Source organism: Lactuca serriola, chromosome 7, assembly GCF_051521515.1.
Source record: "Lactuca serriola cultivar US96UC23 chromosome 7, Lser_US96UC23_V15, whole genome shotgun sequence".
Lineage (NCBI taxonomy): Eukaryota > Viridiplantae > Streptophyta > Magnoliopsida > Asterales > Asteraceae > Lactuca > Lactuca serriola.
This window is the reverse complement of record NC_136414.1, coordinates 29,959,399-29,976,868: the sequence shown is the minus strand read 5'-3', so window position 1 is coordinate 29,976,868 and position 17,470 is coordinate 29,959,399. Positions and strand designations below refer to the sequence as shown.

At 35.7% G+C, this 17,470-nt stretch overlaps 1 protein-coding gene across 1 annotated transcript; it reads left to right on the top strand.

Moving 5' to 3' along the window:
* Positions 1-1,902: 1,902 nt before the first annotated feature.
* On the top strand, positions 1,903-2,669 carry LOC145062048 (ethylene-responsive transcription factor 12-like). Its single transcript, XM_079009660.1, has one exon. It carries the CDS (start codon positions 1,973-1,975, stop codon positions 2,504-2,506), a length of 534 nt encoding a protein of 177 aa, XP_078865786.1. The 5' UTR covers positions 1,903-1,972; the 3' UTR covers positions 2,507-2,669.
* The last annotated feature ends 14,801 nt before the right edge of the window (positions 2,670-17,470 follow it).

Sequence of the window (17,470 nt, the reverse complement as noted above, 5' to 3'; positions counted from 1 at the left end):
ATTTTATATACGGTTTCTACGTATAAGTACGACCACGTATAGTAACTTTCGTTCGTAAACTTAAAAAACGTATTATATTTAAGTTTGTCTACGTTTCAACATATTTTTTCTCGTTAACGAACGAAAGTTATTATATATAACTCGACTCATATGTAGGAGGAAACAGACATAAACTTAATCATGAAAACATAAAAAAAAATACGTCGAAATGTAGACAAACTCGAATAATATATATATATATATATATATATATATATATATATATATATATATATTAATGTAATGAATGAAAGCTGTTATATGTGATTCGACTCATATGTAGGAAACATATATAAAATAAAGCACGAAAACATGGAAAAAGATTACGTCGAAACGTTGACAAATTCGAATTTAAATCGACATGTGCATACAAGTTTTTTTTCGAAAGAGCACAAGTAAGTTTTAAAAAAAAATTAACTTATGAAAGTTCTAAATTCACATCGAAAAGTTGACTATCTTGAATTGATACCGCCACATATAAAAAATTAACCAAGTAAAAATTGTTTTTTTTAGGTTAACAAACGAAAATTATTAAGGAAAATTCGCAAACTCATAAACATAAAATATATAAAACGGATGGATGAAAGTAATATTTTATAAAGTTCAAGGTGACATTTTAAAAAGAAAAAGGGTGAAAAAACCACAAACTCTTAAACAGAGATTATAGACAAAATTACATAAATGGTCCCTATTTTTACTAATGATCATAAACCCAATCCTTGCTAACTGAAAAAACCAAATTATCCTTATACTAATGGATAAAATATAACGGTGTGGCTAAAAGTACCATTCATATAAATTTTGGAAACCATAAGGACCATGTTTATCAAAAAAATTAACAAGGACTAGGTTTTTGTCATTTGATAAATCATAGGGACCCTTTATATAATTTTATCTAAAAGTTATTTATTAAACTTAATAGTTTTACCCTTAAATTATAGTATCAGACAATACGCGATTTTGGTAAATGTATCTGTACAACATAAAGAAAAACATTTAAGCCCATAAATGACAAAACAATGTTTGTTTTAAGGATACTTAGGATTAGTACTTTGGTTTCACTCGTATCATATAAATAACCAAAGGCACTTACCCACGTAAGCATGATCAACGTACCATAAACATCATTGTCTGAAAAGCAACGGCCAAGATCTAAGCTGGCCCCACTCCAACCCTTGAATGTCTGCCGTCCAGCCGACGATTACGGGTGACCATCGTGGGTCCCTTCCCTGCCGCTTTTCACACACAAAACACTAAATTATCATACATTTTCAATAATATCTATCAACTTATTTTTAAATCGATATAATATTTTAGTTATTACTTTGCAAATAAAAAGTCTGTCCATTATCTAAAATAATTTTTATTTTTCAGTTCTTAAGTTTTCAAGTCTTTTTATTTAATTATAATCAAACAATATTGTTTTCTATCTAAAATATCAAAATAATGTTATGGAAATAAAAAGTTGATTTTGGATTTTCCCATAAAAGTATATTTTATGCATCATATTCTAACGATTAATAAAAAATCCTAAATAAAAACATATCAATGAATTAAACTAGTTAGACGATTAAAAATTTGTTCAAAATGCTCAATGTATTATATTTTGTGCCGGAATTTACAGTAATCAATTTATTATTTTTATACTGTACTTTCATTTATAATTATCTTATTATTTTTGGGTTAAACGATAATTTTTGAATAAATTGTCTTATATATCTGTACGTTATTAATAATATATATGTTTCCTTTATATTAATTACTACAAAACTTAACAAAATTATAAACAAATTTATTGAGAGATGAACCAGTTATATAAGTAGATATGTTTTTCCACCTATATATTTTATACCCGCCTCTTACCCCACCCCTTTTCACCTTTCCTTTCTAACACTTTCTCTCTCTAAAAAGTTCTCATTTTTTTTTTCCTTTCATGGCGTCTCCGGGGCATTATAGGGGCGTAAGGAAGAGGCCGTGGGGGCGTTACGCGGCGGAGATACGTGACCCATGGAAGAAAACCCGTGTTTGGTTAGGGACGTTTGACACACCTGAAGAAGCTGCTTTGGCCTACGACGGCGCCGCCCGTTCTCTCCGTGGTCCGAAAGCCAAGACCAACTTCCCATCCCCGCCGTCGTCTCCGCCATCTTTGTCACTTGACCTGAATAGCTTCCCGTCAAATCACCATAACCTCCACCAGCATATCAGGTGGGTGGCTGCACCACCGACACGACAAGTGATGGTTGGAAGGGAGTTGGAGTTGCTTCATAGTGGAGTGGTCAGAGATCGCCACCACGGTGGTGCCTGTTGCTCGGCCATTTTGGTGGGCAATGGTGGAGGAGCCGGTGGACGTGCGGTGGAGGAGGGTGGTTCAGATGAGAAAACGGCGGGGTTTTTTGGGATTGTGAGACGTGGATTGGGTATAGATTTGAACGAGCCTCCACCCATTTGGCTGGGAGATGCATCGTAGGCTCGTAGCGTATTTTTTTTTGTTATGTTCGTACGACAGCGTTTTATGCCTTTTCTATTGATGTTTCTTGTTTTTCTATTTTCATCTTTATTTTCTACTTTTGTTAGTGTATGAGAAAGACCATCAAGCTCTTCTGTAAATATGAAATTTGATTGGCGAGTAAGTGCATTATTAGAACTTTAGTTATTAATTTCGGGCTACTCACAAAAACGGTTAAACTGTTTTTTTTAACGGCTGGATATTAATATTAGAAAAAAAACGGCTGTTAAGGATAAACTTAAGTTTATATCCAAACTTATATTTTAATTAGGTTTAAATCAATTTAATACTATTAGAAAACATATTTAAAAAAAACTACATATGATTGTACTAAAATACCCTTCTCGATTAAAGATTATAGTTAAACCAATTTAATTAGGGTTAAATCCAACTAAAGAAGTAGAAAATGGAAACTGGTAATGGAAGGCAATCGTCGTCTTCCTTGGAAACTAATCAAGACTTATCAAGTGCACTTGCTTTTATATATACTACTATAAATTATGTCAGCTACATTTAAAAATCTTGAAGGAAGACGAATAAGAGTTCATAATCCAAAGTTTCTGTGTTGCACCAAAATTTCGCTTCCTTCAAGTTCATCTTCAACCGTTAAATTTTAAACTAATGATTTTTGAATCAAAACAATCTTCTGGTTTAATTGGTGACACATTAATAATTTTTTTTTCCCACAAAATGAATATTTAATAGCAAACATATTATACAATTGCCTCTTTTAATACTTCCAACTTTATTTACGTGAATGAGGTTTTGTATGTTTAATTGGGTTTAATTCCTAATTAAATTTGTATAATTCAAATAGAAAGGGAATTTTAGTATAATTATATGAAATTTTTATTTTTTAATATTAAATTGATTTAAACCAAATTAAATTATTAGTTTGGATATAAATGTGAGTTTTATAGTTTGGTTTCTAGTGTTCATATTTTTAGGTGTGATTCTTTAGAGACTCTACTTTGGGTGCTAGATATTCGAATAGCAATAAGCACTTCAAGATCTTCAAGTGGTCAAGAAGCTAATCCGATTTTGCTTAAAGGCGAGTAATTTTATCCCTCTTGTAGCATTAATCTTGTAGTTTTGAAAGTATCTTGATATAGTAAAACCCGGATCTAGAGGGCATGTACACTTAGGGTTATTATTAATTGCTTCCGTTGCCTAAAATTCATGTATCTATATGCATAGAAAACCCAACAATGGTATTATAACCGGTAGGTTTTAATTATGAGCACCACTTGAAAAACTAAGAAAATTGAAAGAAATCTTTACATTGTAGGACATAGTGCGCCCATTGCTGGACGTGGTGTGCCCTCCGCTGATTTAGGTGATTTCAGGTTATAATTTTGAATTTACGATTTAACTTTAGATTTAAATATTGTTTTAATTTGTTAAACCTGAATAATTTAACTAGGGGGATAAATATGCATACTAATTTTGAAATTATAGATAACTAATTTAAAATTAATTAATTAAAAGTTAATTAAAGATAATATGTTTGAATCATATAATATTAAATTGTTTAAAATATACATTACATATAATTATAATAGCTTATATATAATATATGTAAAACTAAAAGATTATATATATATATATATATATATATATATATATATATATATATATATATATATATAATATGATTACTATATGTATAAGAATCATACAACATGTGTCCTCACATGTTTGATAATATGATTTTAGTCGAATCAAGAGTATGTCTCATTCATGAGACTATGGTATAAGTGAGACATAAAGAAACGGCCTATAAAATGAATGTTGAATGAGTATCCTTTTCACTCACCGCTTCTTTGCGTGGTTGCTTGTCGTTAGCCGAAAAGGTTTGATAAGATGATGACTCGTTAAAATTATAATGTAGTTGCTAACTATGAAAACACACATTATTCTTTATTATCTATTTATGGAGCGTGTGTGGCTAACGTCACATAAATTTGTGACGTAAGAAGAAGATGACGTGACACTTGTGGTTATGGTTTGTTGGCGAAGCGTGCGTAGTTAACCAACACGTCGATTAGAGAGTCATGGCATAATCAAGGAGTCACACGTTTTTACATGGTTGGTTCACCATATTATTTTTGAGACCTCGTTATCCCATGTACAAACAGAGGATGTGTAAATCCGAGATTAACCTGCCATTAAATAGTTTTAATGAATCTCAAAAGATCTAAGAGTTTCATGGAGATTAAAGCTAGCAAAGTACATTTCTTACCTAAATAACATTGTGGTGTGTTGATGAAAACCATCTACACATCGCAAAGCAAAATATGGATCCTGGCGTAGTAAATAATAAATTAGGGTTGAAAAAATTATTTAAAGGATAACTAAAACAAACAATAATGGAATTAATATATTGAATGATGTCTATATGACAATCCACTAAAATCTACTGGTATAAGACCTCTCAAAAGGATTAGCTAGAAGGATGATCAATCTAATCCAAATTCGTAGTATGAGAATGGTTCTTATTTACGAACAGAAAGACCATGCCTTAGATAAAGCTCTTCCCGAGGTTCCTCTAACCACTACATTCCAAAACTGTTAAGAACAATTATCAAATAAATATATTGAATTGAAATGGAATTGACTATGGATATCAACTAGCTGACATATACATATAATCAGCTCAATCTAATTTTGATATGAACAACTTGTAAATGTCCATTAAGGAGTTGCATGGCATGTTGAGACCCTTTGGGACTAAATGGCCAATCTTAGAAACTCTAACTTAAAATGCTCCCACATTCACTATAATTAGGGGTGACAATTTATGACACGACACGACAAAAATACATGACACGAAACGAAATTGGGACGAAACTAAAATTTGAATTTGTGTTCGTGTTAACTATAAAAAACATGATGTCGTGTCGTGTCGTGTTCGTGTTCAAAATTTGACACGAAATTGACACGATTTAGCAGTTCTTTATCGTGTTTTTCGTGTTTGTCGTGTTATATTTGATAAAGTATTCATTAAATAAACTAGTTTTTAGTATATGATATATTTTTCGTGTCGTTTCGTGTTTGTCGTTTTTTAATTTGTTCGTTTTCGTGTTAGTTATAAAAAAACATGACATCGTGTCGTGTTCGTGTTACATAAAACCTTGTCGTGTCGTGTCGTGTCAGACAGAAATACGAAACGATAGCACGATTTTCCACCCCTGACTATAATGAATAGAAGAGTCAGAATGAAAAATCCAATTGCTCATACGATTAGTGGTGATATACCTAATCTAGCCCTAAACGCCAAGGACAATATGAATGCTCATTCTGAGACTTGTTCTGATAAAACGTCGGTCCTAAAACAAGAAAATGACTTATAAAGCATTAAAGCCTAGTATGTATGATGGTTAAGACTGAAACATGGAGAATATAATTTTGTCATGGATTACAAGCCCATGTTACTATCTATAGGATCAAACAACTACTCGTTCTCATGAATATTTAGTCTACAATCAGATATGAAAAATTCATAACACCATTTGAACATTACCTCCAATAGTTGAGTATTTTACTAAGTATATAGTACTAACATTTGCAAAAATACGCAGTGACTTGAAAGGAGTAAAAGGACTGAAACAAGGATAAGCAAAATTGTTCATAAATACCTGGCTGTTGCTACTATTCAATGGATCAAAAGACGCCTCGTTCTCCCAAATGTTTAATATATGGTCTTATGATTCAAGAACTATTGATACAATTTTCATGAGGTTGTTCCGACTCACTTAAATGTAGAACGTTTCATATGTTTTGTATTTGAAAGAAAAGTTGTGAAATCTATAAAACTGGTACCTTAACAACAATTAAAAATGTTGATTCAAATATTTGAATGAGATGTAATATATGGAATAATATTCTTGAAATTAAGAATTACATTGCATAGTAAGAGCAACTTCAAACATGAGTCTGTAACCTATATGGTGTTTAGAATTGTCATAAAACAAAGTTTAGAATTATTTGGGTAAAAGGATAAGATCTTCATATTCCATAAGGATAATTTAGCATATTAGTCTATACCATTTCTATCATCTAAGGAATTATGAAAAGGTTTTCATAAGTTGTATCTACCCCAAACACTACTGAAAGGAGTGTAGTTGGAAAGAGAAAACAAATCGATGATTGATTTGATACTAGATGAGTCGTATTATGCTTTACAAAACAATTCATGAATTGTATCATGAATAAGTGTTACAAGGTTCCTTGGTTTCCGCCAACTAACATTATTTTTAAGACACTCTCTGAAATATGGAGTAAGGGTTCATCCCTCACTAACACATATGGAAGTCTACTATTATGAGGCTTACGTTTTTCATGAGGCGCTCAACAATCTAGGGCTTAGAATAGAGACGTGTTGTCTCGTTGGACATCCCAACAAGAATTTTGGGTAGTTGTTTTATAGATCTTTTTGTTGGGTTTTCTATGCATCAAGACTCTCTATCTACGTAGCAGGAACGTTCATAGATTTTCCTAAGTGTACATGCACCCTAGGATCTAAGTTTCATACTATTACTGCTACCCTATGAAAATATAAAACATAATGAAGAATAACATACCTTTTATGTGTTAATTTGTTGGATTAATGTCTAAGTCCATAACTATATTTGGTACGTACTTAACCCGACCCGACATGGTCCATTTGGCTTGCACTTCACCGGCACAATTTATATGGATAATCTTTTGAGAATAGTATATTTATGATTATATTAATATATTATAAGTTCTAATATATTAATATGGAATCATATTATTTAATTAGTATTGATCAAGAATTAATTTAGAATTAATTAAGTGATCAAAATGAACTAATTAAATATGGACTCTTAGATATATGTGTGTGATGGGCCAAGTTCATTTAGGATGGGCTAAGCTTTCATGGATAGTCCATTGAGTGTTTAACCCATGGATCATATGAAATTAAAGGTCATGGGTTTAACCCTAGTCTCCACATTATATAAAGATGTCTTTGGTTGGTGAAATGACACTAGTGTGGGTACACTAAGAGGGCTAGCCGATTTCACAAGAGTGAACCAAAGTATCCTTATTCTCAAGGTTATTCCAAGGTGTGTTGGTGATTTGTGATTCCACTTGAGGATTCCACACTATTGGGGCTAAGCTCTTAAAGCTTGAAGACATCAAGCTACATCAAAAGGTATGTCATCTAACTAGTCTTTGTAGTATAGTTGCCTCATATTATGCTAGTTAGGATTAAAGCCTTGAAAAGTTCTTATTTGCATGTATAAAAAGAAAACATAGATCCAAGGTTTATAGGGTTGCATGTACACCATAGGAGTGTTAGAATGCTCAAAACCCAACAGTGGTATCAGAGCCTAGGCTTGCTTTCTCTTATACTTGATGCAAATAGATTTTTCGAAGCCAAGAATCTGTCAGGGTCTAAAACTCGACGAGTTCTAGTAGAAAACTCGACGAGTTCATGTATTAGAGCATGAACTCGACGAGTTCCATGAAGAACTCGACGAGTTTGGCCTCCAGACAACATATCTTCGTGGTTTTTGGCTAGAATTGGACTAGGAACATTACCATAAGTTGTTTTTGAACTTATAAACTTGTTTTTGATGTGGTAATGTTCATGCTAATCCAATTTCAAAGATAATTGTCAATAGATTCATGTTTTGTATTACTTTAAAAGTTATGCTAATTACATGAAAAAGTTTGATGTGAATTATCTTTGTTCATATGAGTTGCTTAGATTAATAGATAAGTTAATTGATTATGTGTTTTCAATCCATTTTAATCTAAGAGTTGATTCTAAAATGTGTTTTGTAACTTGTCCTCAAGTTATATGAAAAGTCACATTTAAGTTTCATAAAACTCATAAAAGTTGGCAATGGTTACAAAAATGAAGAGTCTTGTTCTCAAGTTATGGAGGTTCAAGAGTGACTTCATTAAGTAATAAAATGTAACCTTAATTAATTTCATAAGTTACAATATAAAGAGAAGTTACATTCTTTTATTAGTTTAAAGTCTTCCATAACTTGTCCTCAAGTTATGGAACTTGAAGAGTTTTTTAATTAAAATACTTTAAACACATAAGTTATGGAATTAATTAGTTTTGAATAGTTTCAAAACTTGCCCTCAAGTTTTGGAATTTGAAAAGTTTTCACTTATGAATATTTTAATTCCAAGTTAGCCCTTAGAATTTTAAAAGTTAAAATTCAACCCTTATACTTTATAATATTATAAGTTAATAATATTTATATATATATATATATGTATAAGAGTAAAGTCAGTCTTACCGTTAGTAGGCCTCATTCACGAAGCCGATCTATAAGGGGGTATAAGGTTACTGCCTATAAAATGGCAGTTTAATGGGTGTCCACTCTCACCCATCGCTTCCTTGATTGGTGGAGGGTCGTTAGCCGAACGGGTAGGACAAAGACTATAAATTCTCCCTTCATTAAAAGTATTAATGATAAATACTAAGTAACTAAACTTTTATAAATACCTAATCTTAGTTACTTAGGAAAATATGAATAAGGTGCTAATCCATGAAATTATACTTTGCACTTTGTTTAAGTCGGTTACTGGAGTGTGTATGGTTAACCGGCACACTAACTTGTATTTAACAAGGTAGGCAAAGGATAACTTAATGTTTATCATAGTATCTATGGAGCGTGTGTGGTTAACCGACACATCGATTGAGGGGTAAACACTTAAGGGTACCAAGTAATTTGCATGATTACTTCACACCTTGTTTTGTGATCCTCGGCATCCCAGTCACAAAACCTGAAGGGCACACTCGAGATTGAAACATGCCATTTAACAGTTCAATGAATCTTAAAAGATCTAGGAGTTTCAAATCCAATTAAAAACCTAATAATTTATTTCGTTTTATGGTGGAAATTGGTGAATCGTCATTCACCTACCTTCAAATATTCTATAGCTTGGATTACGACATCCCTCTTCCAAGTTATAAAATATTGTATTGGGTCCTAGCCTTAATATTTTATATTAGGTGTTATATTAAGGACTTTAAATCAACTATCTTGAATATCTCCCAAAAGATGTTTAATTCAGACATCTATGATCTTCCCAAATCTCTTGGAACTTCACTTCCTCCACCTCCTCCAATTATTCTCCCTAACCCACAAGTTCAAGGTCACTCAAGCCATATTGGCAAGGCAAGGTCTAGGTGTGATCACATCTTGGAGATGAAGTCACATACTGACAAGCCGGGAGAGTTGGGTGTCAAAGTCTTGAGAAAGTTAGTGATTCAATCACTTTCTAAGTCACATAGTGAGTTCCTTTGGGACTCCTATGAAACAGAATATGACAAGACCCTTAATGATCTTATCTATTTGCTTGGTGCTACTGAATCAACAATGATTTGAAAGGCTAGTAAAGCAAATTTGATTACAAGATCGACTTCCCAAAACTTAATGGACATTGAAAATGGTGAAACTGTAAATCCAGAAAAAGCATTCTCTTCCCAATGGAAAGGGATCGGCCATAGTCAACTCGGTTGACCAAATGGTAAAGAGAAAGGCTAAGTCTGAGATTATCCCATTTACCATTCCCAAAGGATCCATATGGTTCTATTGCCAAAACGGAAAAGACATTGGTTGCGAAGCTGCCAAATTTACCTGAAAGATCATAAAGTTGGTAAAGTCAATAAGTTTGACTCTACGTCGGGTAAAGTTGAAAGTTCCTAAGATCAAACAAATTATCAAGCAATGACTATAAACAAGAACAACGAGGATTCACGAAGATAAACTTTCACTAAGAATGATAATCTCACAAAGAGATTATCGAATGCACAAAGCGGCTATTAGGGTTTGTGAAAGATGCCCCTTTCACAAACTTGTACAAAAGACTATATAGAACTAATCTAAGCAATCCCTAAAAATCAGGGATATACCAACTAACTAATAGACGAAAACTATGGAAACTAGATAAGTACAAAATCTGTTACAAAATGTTGAATATGAAACTATACACTGAACAATTAATACGCTGACGCTGACGCTGAGTGATCAGTCTCAAACATCATCATATTATAAGGTTCGACCTTACAATCTCCCCCAATATGATGATGTTCAAAACCAGCTAGACTTGAACACCCCTGGACAAAAATTCTTCATACTCAGCTTCAGCTTCTACTTTCACTGGCCAGTAAGGACTATCTAGCAGCTCCTGTCTTCTATTCAGTAACTCCATAGCAATCAGTATATGAAACTCTCCAGAGAGATCTCGATGACTCATGCACATTTTTCTTAAACCAACAAGATGTTCTGTTGGAGCCCTTGGAATCTTTGTAGTACGCTGAAAACACATTTTCCTGTTCTTATCAAGATAAAACATTCCATGTTCAGGAACAGAGATGAACTGATGTTGAACCGGCTCAACACTAATAGGAAGAGAGTTGTTTATTTCTTCAGCACCAAAATTTAGAACCAATACATCTTAACCATCAACTTGAAATCTAGTTCTTCTGATTCTTGGAACTGAGGAACTTGGGCCTTGCTGCTGAGGACGCTCTTTAGGAACAAGATCAAGACGCTCAACTTTCTTGATCAGTAAGTGAAGAGCACAGGTCAGTTCTGAAGAAAGAGCTGAAGTTTGCTTGGATGCCAACTCGAGCAATTCCATCCATTCAGAGTATCCGTATCTAATCATCTCGTCTCTCTTTATAACTTCAGTGTACGGATGTTGAGGACCTTGACGAGTGATCAGCAAAGTAAGAATTTTCTCGTCACGAGGTTTTGAGGTTTTAACTTTGATGATCTCGTCATTGCTTACTCTTCGTTTGAAAACATCTTGAAACCTTTTGCGATCGATCCTGTCAAGAGCACTATCAGTCCTTGACTTACTGCTACTGGAAGGAGGCTGTGAAGATTTAGTTTTGGACTGATATTCTAGAAACCTTTGCATTTGAGCTTCAAAGGATCCTATTGCCTGAAGTTTGTGCTGAATGAGGGATTCATCAGCTTGAGCAATACTCTTTAGAAGCTGAGCTTTATTGGCTTCGTCAAGGATTTGCTTAACTTGATCAGGGGTCATATTCCATTCAGCTGCCAGATTTGATATGCTGACAATGGACTTATGTTTCTTGCTAGGAGGAGAAGTGTCAGCATGTGAATCAGATGATTCAGTATCTGCTGCCTTTCGCTTTCGAGACAAAGGAACAAGATCCTCACTAACTACATCTGAGTCTTCACCTTGAACTGACACAGTGGGATCCATGAAGTTCATGTCCAGCATCTGACACTCATCATCATGTTCATCTTCATCATCATGTTCACTATCTTCAGTAGGCTTTTCAGTTTCTGCAAGTCTCTCAGACTCGTGCGCAGGTTGTGGTGGCTCGGTCTGTTTAACAATGTTCCCCCCAGATCCATGCTCACAGGTTCTATCAACAGAATCATTTTCTCCTCTTTTTTGATCATCATCATCACTTGGGCCAGGGGAAGGAGTTGACAGAAGAACTCCCTTCAGTTGGTTGACATCAGCCTCAATACGTAGAAGACCCTAACTCATATCTCGAGTCAGTGTAAGAAGCTCATTAAACGCTGAGGCCGGAATTTGAATGAGCTGAGTACCTGGAATTTCTTGTGATTGATGCTGCTCCCCCTGAAAAGGTTGTTCCCCTTGAGATGGTTGCTCTCCCTGAGATGGTTGCTCCCCCTGAGCAGATGACTCCCCATGAGCTGAATGAACCCTTTCAGTGGCAGAAATGGTATGGTGAGAAAGTTGAGGGGAGATATGACCACCTTCTTGGCTAGGATCAACTTGTATTTCAGCATTAGTTTCGTCGTTATCAGCAGCTCCTTCGTCAGTGTCAGCATTTAGTGAAGGAACGGTATATGGATTCGCGATCCATTCTCGCATCCGATCAGAGATGCCGATGTCATTGGCCAGTGGATCATCCTGATACATTCATACTGACATGCGTGGGCATTGGATGGGGTTTCCAGCGTGTGAGTAATAGGCTTCAGCATAAAATTTATCCAGGACAAGAGCAATCCAGCATGGAAACGGAACATGATCAACTCATACATTGGCTCGAAGAAGTTGGACAAGCTGATCGAAGAAGAAAGCCCCATAATCAACAAGTTTGTTGAGGAGAAGTGAACATACCACTTGTTGCTCAAAAGCACTCAGTTGATCACCACGGCGAGATTTGTGGCCTATACACTTACAAAGTGCCCCGGTGAAGAACTTCCATCCAAGAGTCATACATTGACGTAGAATGAGAGCTGGTCGAGCACAAGCCTTGGAGTGATCATAGCCCAGTTGGTCAAAGAGGTGTCGACAGCGTTCAATAGTTGGAAGCTTAGAGAATGGTTCAAAAATTGGTAACCTGAGTGCAGTATGGAGGAGATCAGCGTTGATGAAAACTGAGCGACGGCCACGCCCAATAGTGTCGGAGATGATGTTGTTTTCGTTATTGACTGTTGCGGTGTAGTAGAACTCACATACTTGTTCGGGAAAGAACTCTGATGGAGCCTTACTGATAGCATATCAAAGTCTGCAAGATACTAGAAAATTGACAAAATCATCAAGTCCAAGACCGCGATGAACATCTGGTATATCAGGGTTGAAGACGACATATGTGGCTTTGATGTGTATGGGAAGAGGAGGAGAGTTTGGAGCTGGGATGACTCTTCTTGAGGTGGAGGAGAAAGTAAACAGTGATGCCGCCATTGAAGAGAGTTTGGATTCTAGGGTTTTGAAGAAAATAGAAGGAAATTTGAATTGTGGGAGGAAAGTTTGGGAGAGAGGTGGGGAATAAGGTTTAAATATGGGATTAAACGGTTTTAAAAAGGTAATGATTATCTTTTTTGAAAATAACTACGTATCTTAACAAACTGTCAAATCCGAAAAAATAGCCGTTGGGTAAAACAAGCCGTTGTATTGAAGAGGAAACGACAATCAGTGTCTGCGGAAGCGCTGAGATCAGTGTCACTAAAAGTTACATGCTGAAAGATAATATGTCGTCAATTCAAGGTACAACTTGCTTGTTTAAGGTTAGCAAGGTGGTTGGTGCGTGTGATAGATACTGGTTTAATTATCTAACCATCGACACAGAGTGTTGAGTCTTTATCAGTGAGTGGTGCTTCTTACTGAATCATTAGACACTGAGTGAGAAGAAGGTGAAGAGAGGATTGTTGCGTGTGATAGACCTTGGTGTTTTGGTCTAACCATTGGCAAAGACTGTTAGACTCTCATCAGCATGTGTTTTGTCACACAGAATCACAGAATCAGTGTAAGACTGGTAAGAAGGGATAGTTGCGTGTGATAGATCTTGGTGTTTTGTCTAACCATCGGCAAAGAGTTTCAAGTTGTTATCTGTGTATGGTTTAATAAAGTGAATCATTCAACTTTAGTTTAGAAGATTTGTAGAAGAGATAGAGATAAGAGATCATACAAGGTACTCAGCATGGTAAACATCATCAGCACATCATCATCAGCAAAAAAAATACATCAGTTTATAAGACAATAGCAAACATTAGTAAAACATTTTTTTAATCCAGAGTGATCATTCCAAGTTCTCCAATAATGTGAGCAGTAGTTTGAGTATCCAGGGCCTTGGTGAAAATATCAGCTAGTTGATCTGAAGTCTTGACATGTTCTAGAACAACCTTGCCCTTCTCAACATTGTCTCTGATGAAGTGATGTCTGATCTCGATATGCTTTGTCTTTGAGTGCTGAACAGGATTCTGTGTGATCTGAATGGCACTGGTGTTATCACAGTATATAGGAGTCTTTGTGACTTTAATCCCATAGTCTAAAAGCTAATTCTGAATCCATAAGAGTTGAGCACAACATCTCCCAGTTGCAACATACTCAACTTCTGCAGTGGAGATAGCTATTGAGGTTTGCTTCTTGCTAGACCAGCTGATTAGTCGATTTCCAAGGAAATGACATCCACCTGAAGTGCTGAGTCACGAGGGTACCACAATGCCAAGTTCTGAGCGCCCTTTAAGTATCGAAAAATGCGTTTAACTGTAATGAGATGAGACTCCTTGGGATTAGCTTGGAATCTAGCACAGAGAATGGTTCCAAACATGATATCAGGGCGACTTGCAGTGAGGTAGAGAAGAGATCCAATCATTCCTCGATAAAGAGAATGATTAACATCAGTGCCAGTGGGATCAACGTGTAGCTTATCAGTCTTGGACACCGGAGTAGAGGCCGGTTTGCGGTCGCTGAGAAAGTACTTAACAAGCATGTCAGCAATATATTTACTTTGACAAATTGAGATGCCTGATTTTTGTTGCTGAACCTCAAGACCTAAGAAAAAAGGTCATCTTCCCCATCATGCTCATCTCGAACCTTTGAGACATGATCTCAGCGAATTCCTTGCTCAGCTTCTCATTTGGAGAGCCAAAGATGATATCATCGACATAGATTTGAACAAGAATCATGTCCGAGCCTTTGTTTACGATGAAGAGTGTATTATCAATTGCTCCTCTTCTGTAGCCATTTTCAAGGAGATATGATGTCAGCGTCTCATACCAGGCCCTGGGAGCTTGCTTCAGTCCATATACAACTTTATCTAGTATGTACACATAGTCAGGGTGCTCTTTGTCTTCAAAACCTGGGGGCTGTTTGAGAAAGACTTCTTCTTCTAACACACCATGAAGAAATGCTGTTTTGACATCCATCTGGTAGACAATGAAGTTCATGTATGAAGCATATGCAAGGAACAGTCTGATTGCTTCAATGTGGGCAACTGGAGCAAAAGTCTCCCCGTAATCAATAGATTCAATTTGAGTGAACCCTGAGCAACAAGTCTTGATTTGTTGTGAGTAATAACACCATCTTTATCAACCTTGTTTCGATAGACCCAGCGTGTTCCTGTGGTGGTCTTTCCTGATGGTCTGGGAACAAGAGTCCAAACCTTGTGCCTTTTGAACTCATTCAGCTCGTCTTGCATGGCTTTAATCCAGTCAGCGTGTTGAAGTGCTGAGTGTATCTTGTCAGGTAAGATCATTGAAACAAAGTTAACATACATGCAAAAATTATTAGATACACGAGATCTGGTTTGGACACCATCATGAAGATTCCCAATAATTTGATCAAAAGGGTGATCTCGATGTTTTGGAGCTGATTCCAATGAGTTTGACGCTGAAGAGTTATCAATGAAAGGAACATCAATTACATGAGATTCTTCAGATTCAAGGGTTTCATCAGCATCTGACAAAAGAGTTGCCGTGCTGACCGCAGTGCCTTGATTGACAGGACTTGGGCCTGGAACGATAGGATCAGGAATGACAACTTCTTCTTCAGTATGTGAGACTTCATCAGATGGACAGGAGAGAAGCTCTTGAAAAATAGAAGGGGAATGAGCTACTTTTTCATCAGTGTAGGGTTCTTCATCAAACTTTACATGAATGGATTCCTCAATGCATTGCATGTTCACATGAAAAATACGAAAAGCCTTTGAAATAGATGAATATCCAACAAAAATACCTTTGTCAGTCTTAGGCTCAAATTTTGATCTGGGGTCGCACTGATTAAGAATATAACAAATGCATCCAAACACGTGAAAGAAGGATACGTCCGGCTTTTGACCTTTCAGCATCTCATATGGTGTCTTCTTGTGAACCCTGTGAATTAGAGAGCGATTCTGAGTATAACATGCTGTATTAACAGCTTCAGCCCAAAACGACATAGGAAGACCAGCATGAATCATTAAGGTCCTTCCTGCCTCAATCAGTGTTCGATTTCTTCGTTCAGCAACTCCATTTTGTTGAGGCATGCGAGGAGCTGAAAAGTTCTACCCAATACCTTTAAAATCACAAAAGTATTCAAGAGTCGAATTCCGGAACTCAGTGCCATGATCACTCCTTAGCTGCTTAACTTTGAGACCAGTCAGCGTCTCGTTTTGTCGAATCAGTGAGATAATTTCCTGTACAGCTTGACCTTTCTTCTTCAAGAAAACCACCCATGTAAATCGGGTAAACTCATCCACAACCACCAGCTTATACTTGTTTCCTCCTTGGGAACGAACAGGAATAGGTCCAAACAAGTCCATGTGTAGTAAATAAAGAGGAACATATATGCTAGAACATGAATTGGGTTTGAATGATGACTTGGTTTGCTTTCCTTGTTCACACGCTGAGCACATCTTGTCTTTGACAAAGCTGAATTTTGGGAGACCTCTAACTAGATCTTGATTGGATATTTTAGATAGATTCTTAAAGTTCAAATGAGAGAACCTTTTTTTGCCAAATCCAGCTGAGATTGGTTTGAGACTTGGTAAAGAAACATTGCATCAGTGCCTTGTCACTTGAGAACATGTCAAGAACATATATATCATCTTTTCTACTTGCTGAGAGTGCAATGTTCTTGTCAGTGTTGATGACTCTTCCTTCCTTCTTTGTAAAATGAACTTCATAATCAGCATCATACAATTGGCTGATTGAGATAAGATTGTGTTTGAGACCCTTTACATATGAAACATTCTGAAACACCACATTATTGCACTTGATGTTCCCATATCCTTTAGTAAACCCCTTTCCATTGTCTCTATATGTTACTACAGGACCAGTTTTCTTGACATAGTCTTCCAGGAGAGACTTGGATCCTGTCATATGTCTTGAGCAACCACTGTCTAAGTACCAAATACGCTCTTGACCCTGCAGTGCTGAGAAACTAGTTAGAACACACTGACCCATTGTAAAATGGGTCATTCACAAAGTTATTTGACAATATATTATAGCACTCTTTAGAAAGACAGTTCAAAGAATTTGATTTAAGAGTCCATCTTTCATTTCTAACTTTAATGTTGTTAGCTCTTAAAGATGTTTTATCAAACTTGCATTCACTTATCTTGTGAGAGGTGTCACCACATCTGTAACAAACTCTAGTACCAAAGTTTTTCTTGGTGAGCAGATTTCTAGATTTAACACATTTGGATTTGTAAGATCC